This window comes from Calliopsis andreniformis, chromosome 12 (genome assembly GCF_051401765.1).
Source record: "Calliopsis andreniformis isolate RMS-2024a chromosome 12, iyCalAndr_principal, whole genome shotgun sequence".
NCBI lineage: Eukaryota > Metazoa > Arthropoda > Insecta > Hymenoptera > Andrenidae > Calliopsis > Calliopsis andreniformis.
In genome coordinates, this window is record NC_135073.1 from 13,450,170 (window position 1) to 13,456,036 (window position 5,867).

Genomic DNA, 5,867 nt, shown 5'->3' on the forward strand with positions numbered 1-5,867 from the left:
AAATAGATAGTCATACTTTAGTAGACTATCTAGTGGAGTATCAATTCTAGGAACCGTTATTTTTTCTGTTCTATATTTATTTCAAGATGGTTCTAGAATCAATTCCTATGTCAATTTTACAGCAATTGGAGTCATCAGCTGTTATGGCTACAAATTACTATGATACTATATAAGTACAAATATTTATATAATATTCAAAAATATAAATACTTATATAATACTGGAAAAATATAGCCTGTATAAAAAAAAAAACGAAAAAATGTTAGTTTCGCACTTCAGCTCATATTTCGATAATTTCATCAATTTTCTACAGTTCTGTGAATTATACGTAACAAACTTAAGGGGATAGGAAATCTACCTATACACATCACACAAAAAGAGCTTAAATGCCTACAGGCTATGTTTGCATTTACCACCGCAAATGACAACGAAATATACAACTTTTATCGCATATCGTATCTCACGCGATCCCCATTACGAATCCGAATAAATCCCTCTATTCAGTTAACGCCTAAAAGGAACAACAATCTCGTACAAGTATTACGAAAATGATGTAACAATTTTACGATGTGCATTAAGAAAGCATAAAAAATTGATCCTAAAAACATCGCGAATCTCAACAGAAGGTTCGACCATTCGCCGTGGTGACGCAACGAATGCAACCTTCCTGCCAATTTCACAATTTCCAGCAGGTCGAACGCTCCCGAAACGACCATGTACACTACATGTTACGTTATCCTACGCGGATTAGCCTAATGAATGATTCGTTAGCTGCAGATAAGTGCGCGCGTAAATACACACGGGCCATCGTGACTGGGCAATCGGTAGCGGCGCGTATGCGCAAGCACGATAAACTTGGCAAAGGATGACGTAGTGAGTTAACACAGGCCCGAGTGTAACCTTGATCCGTGCATCGCAGCCTCTCCCTCCCTCTGCATCGAGTGGATGCCCCACAATCTTCATACACCCTTTAACCATCGGGATTCTCCAGAAAAAGAACGAATTCGTCCCATCAAAGTAGGTATAAAACCTACGGACAACTGAGCAATCATTTATTCGAAGCGATAGGACGTAAAGTATCGCAATAATCGGCATTTAAATAGACAGCACTCCCTCAATGGGGATACAGGGCAACGTGGAACGAGGAAGTGGCATAGGGTATTATCGATTCGCTAGAGCTCACGAGTTAACGGTTTGTTTACACGAGCGTGGGGGAATGTGCGCATGCGCGGCAGAACCAAAACAATAATAAGAGAGTAGAAGGTTCGTGGCTGGCGGACGAACGGTCGCTCGCTTTGCTCGTACAAACTCCTGCTCGCGCCGTGTTTCTGCTTCGTCTCTCCGACAAAGAAAGAAACCTCGGCCCTTCCCACGGCTCGTGCCCGTTTACTGCTCCACGAGAAATCGACTCAGCGTGCGTGTACTCTCCACGATTCCTCCATCGTCGTGCCACGCCGGAGCGAGACTTGCGTCAAAACCTGTATTGTTGTGCAACGACGTTTTGCACAGGGACACGTAGGCCGCCGACACAGGCACGCTCGAAAGCAGAGTGAAAACAGTGTGTTGTACACCGAGGTGAAGCACCGATCGCGAAAAGGACGCGATTTGGTCCTCGCGTACGCGCGTGTCGGTGAGAGTGCCCGTTTCATTCAGCCCCTGAAAAGCGGAGCAACGGTAAAAGTCTGACGATTTGTCAACAATCTTCGTGGAAAGGAGCGAGCGAAGGGAGGGGGCAGGATACATCACGCGTATTTACCCAGTGAATCACGCGTGCTGTTCCACACGATTACGAAGCCAGTCTATGTTTACACACGTACACGTCCCTAAATATGCTGGTAAACATTAGACTGTACAGCGCGCCGGTCGATCGGTTCTAGTTACCTGTCGCTTTGTGTACGAGCAACGTCGCGAGGGACGAGACCAGAGGCAGGATCAAAGGAAGAAAGGGACGTTGGCGTATTAATTGATTCGAATAGCGAAGATAAATACGGTTCGTGGCATCGACCTCTCGTTCAACATGCCGAGCGCCGAAGAGACCACGTACTTGATCGAGGTGATGCCGAACACGACCCAGGACTTCCTCTCCAGCGACGTGGACCTCCTCGTCTCGCAGATCAAGGAGAACCTACGACTATCTAGTCTGAAGGCCAAGTCGAGCGTCAGCCACAAAAATCGACCCTCGCCGTACAAAGTGCCGTCGAGGTCGTGGGCAGACCCAAACGGCTGCGAGGTCTGCGGCGTAAGGAGCACAGGGCCCCACGATCATCGCCATCACGTGATCCACCATCACAAGAGGCCCAGCTCGAGGGAGGACGACCCCTACGAGCTGTTCAAGGAACTCCTCAGAGAGGGTGGTTTAATCAAAGAAGCTGTGAAGAGGCTGCAGACGAACCTCGACGAGCTGAGGAGCTCCGAGGCCGAGGAGGAGGGCGAGCAGTTGGACTACAAAACTGTTTACATACGAAAGAGATATATGTACGACTCAGAGGACGAACAGTTGCCGCCGTATGAGCCGCTCGAGCTGTGAGACCGCGTCGCTGTGATTCTTTCTCGTTTAATGTGATAAAAATCGTATCAGGGTCGAAATTCTCGGCGCTCTTCCCTTCGGCCGCCTCGCGACGCCGTGCGAAAATTCGGCTCGTGTCGGAGGATGGCACGATTGGAGCATAATCGGCCGGAGAACTCGCCTTACATGACCGTGTTTCTAAATATGGTATGTTGTGATGCGCGCGCATCGTGTGTGCCCTGTGTTGCTCTCGTAGCGGCCTCCTCGAGCAGGTTCGCGCGCCCTCGGCCGCGGTCGTCGGCTTACGTGGAGGACCGACGATGGCCGCTTCGATCCGAGCGTGTTGGACTCGGTTTATGTAATCGGCACGTTTCATCTTTTTCCTCGATTCCACGAGCCCCGTGTCTCGTCCATTAGGAGTTCCTGAGTGCTGCTCGCGTTCGAATGTACAATCACACGATTCACCGTTTCCCATTATTTCGTGATGTTCGATTTTCTCTTCAGTTCTCTCGAGCAATGATGATAAATCTCTGGAGTAATGTCTAGGTGAATTCATATCGGTTACCGTTGTAATCTACTTTACGTTGTTATCATTTTTGTAATTCCGAAGATTACGAAGGCAAGCACGCGTACGAATGAGAAGTATCCTATAGGGTATTAGTTGAACATTTCGCTCGCTATCGGGCTTTTCAAGTTACTATTAGAGGTATACAGTATTTCTTCGTTATAAGCTCGTCGCTGTCCAGCTCAGTTCTAGGAGTTTTCTCAGTTTCTTTAGTTCTTTTTTTTACTTTGAATCTTTCGATTACTAGGCGCGTTTAGGCGAACTTTGCAGACTGTGCGGACTGCCTTCAGGTGTATTTAAACTAAATGAACGAGATTTGTATTCGTTTAGTGGAAACAGTCATGATTCAGAGACGTTCAACTTTCGCTGAACAAAGCTCTGGCGATAAATGATGTTTATTTACGCTTGAATTTTGTCAAAAAAGGAAAATTAACAAGCATTTTTTCGCTCAGTTTAAATGCACCTTTGGATGTCTCTGTAAATATGAGTAATAGGTTATGTCAATTTCTCGTGAATCGCGTGAAGAGTTGATAAAAAGAGAAATGCGTTGTCTTGTTATTCTCTGTAAGCTCGTTCCTCATACTGAATCGCGAGATTATAGCGATCAAATACTGTAAAAGAACCGTCTGAGGATCGATCAACGAACCGAAACGCATTTGCGCGCGATTTGAAGGACAGCGATCTCATTTTTATTTTGCAAACAGCGATATTCGTTGGTTTAGAACTCGTATCCTCGATTTTTCGTCTGGCGACTCGTGAAGTATAAAGTTGCGTCTTCACTGAAGCAACAACAAGGAACCTTTTGTTGTTTGCTGTGAAACAATATAACCGGAGAAACATTTCGGTCTTGTGCTTTCAAGGCTACACATGTTCCTTGCAACAAATTAGCGAAATTAGCCACAAGTGTAGCATTAAGTTGCGAATGACTGAAAATGCTTCTTACAGCTGCAGCATTTATTCTTATCAGTGGTAAAAAAAAAAAGGAGAGAGAAAAGCGTGGGTTAGATCAAGTCTTCATTTTTCTCGCGACTCGTATTCTGTTAATTTAATCATTTGGTCATTGTCCCACTTCGCTATTGTGGGCATTTTAAATAATGCATTAACTCTTAACAGCAATGCACTTTCAATTTTATGAAATTGAAAACAAAATGTTAGTACTAAAGGAATATTTATTCTCCTTGCGACATGTTGACACATTTTCTGTTTCTCTTTATATTTACCACTTCGAATGGAAACTAGCAATAAGCAGCGACTTTTGTTTTGTATGGAGAAACATTCGTCAACAATCAACAATTTTAGAAAATGTGGAATATAAAGGAAAAGTTTCTCGTTGTTGCTCAAGTGAGGACATAGTTTAATATTGAAAATTTCGTTGAAGGAACGGAAATTCGGCGCGACGTGTGCGCAGAATCGTTATTCGCTCCACGTCTATTTAATACATATAGTTATTTATCACTATCGATCGTTAGCGACATAATAAACACTGCGCGGCGCCTTGTAAATTTCTTGTATATACAATTGTGCGTGTATACACGCATATTCCGCTCCCATTGAGCGTGATTCATTTATGGAATTGGTAGTGTTGTGATAATTAATTTGTTTTGCGTGTGGTACGACGTCCGCTGAAAACGTGAGTCGAGTCACGCATGTGTTGCGTTTACAACGCGTTATCGGGTTATCGGTTGATACGTCATACGTTTCCTGTGACACCGCGATAGATTCAAGGGGTACACCATCTTGGAGGTCTAAAAAAATAGGTCAATTTGAAATTTTGTCCTATAGTAGGTCTATCGTTTATAGCTTTCTCTGTATAATAATTTTCCAATTTTTCAAACCGACAAAGTGGTGTATCCCCTTGACCCATTAAAACCCAAAGTTGAGTAAATAACAAAAACATTTGATGATACTAAATAATACTATATAAACAGCTTCTGAATGAAAAAGATTCACAAGAAGAAGTCTATGACTCATAAAAAACTGGTGTACTCTAATTTTATAAACACTTCAATTTTTGTAATTTTTAAAACATAGAATCCTTTCTACATCAGAAAGGAAAAATAGTAACGATAAAAATTTAATCTTCTTTCATAATAATCACATTAAAAAAACAGAATTCGATAATTTATATTGACTTAAAAGAAAAAGAAAATAATGCAATGTTGCGTTTACGCAACTCTAGGCCTTAGTGGGTTAAATCGCGGTTCCAGAGAATGCATCGATCGTATGCATCTTGAATGGAAGAATCAAATGCATTTCTTTTTTGGATGCTGTGCGATCGCGCCTGCGCAGAGGTTTCAATTGTATGTAGAGCTGACAAGAGTGTAAGAGGGAGAGAGATTTGTCTTTAAATTGACCGTTATATAGTATAAATCGAGGAAGCTATACCTCGTTGTGATGACCGGATTCGCTATCCGGTGAGATCTTAATTATAAATAAAGAAGTTAAAAATTTTATTCAATCCTCTCGTTTTTCCTTGGCGTTAAAAAACTGTTCAACACTTTTTACATCGCTTTATTTTTAACGCGATACAAGTCCAATATCCTTTGAATCGAGATATTTTTAATGTTTCTGATTTATCTTTGCAAACATTATGGGTCATTAATGAGCTTTTTTTTAGAGACTATTCTACATATGCAGTTTTCTTCATGTAATTATTTTTGCAAGTGTTTTCTAAAAATAGGACACTGTTTTCATTAACAGCTGGACTGATAAATTATAATTCTGCTATCAGTATTTTTCTGTTCTTTTCTTTGGAACTACTTTTTTTGGAGTTCAGTTTATTCAGTCTTCAATGAC

The 5,867-nt window shown here is 42.3% G+C and overlaps 1 protein-coding gene across 1 annotated transcript; it reads left to right on the plus strand.

Annotated features, from left to right (window-relative positions):
- Nucleotides 1-1,203: 1,203 nt before the first annotated feature.
- LOC143185556 (uncharacterized) lies at nt 1,204-5,529 on the plus strand. The gene has a single exon (XM_076388667.1). It carries the CDS (start codon nt 2,018-2,020, stop codon nt 2,525-2,527), a length of 510 nt encoding a protein of 169 aa, XP_076244782.1. The 5' UTR covers nt 1,204-2,017; the 3' UTR covers nt 2,528-5,529.
- Nucleotides 5,530-5,867: the final 338 nt, after the last annotated feature.

Excerpts from the sequence above, each read along its gene's own strand:
- LOC143185556 (XM_076388667.1), top strand. The coding sequence starts at position 2,018 with ATGCCGAGCGCCGAAGAGACCACGTACTTGATCGAGGTGATGCCGAAC.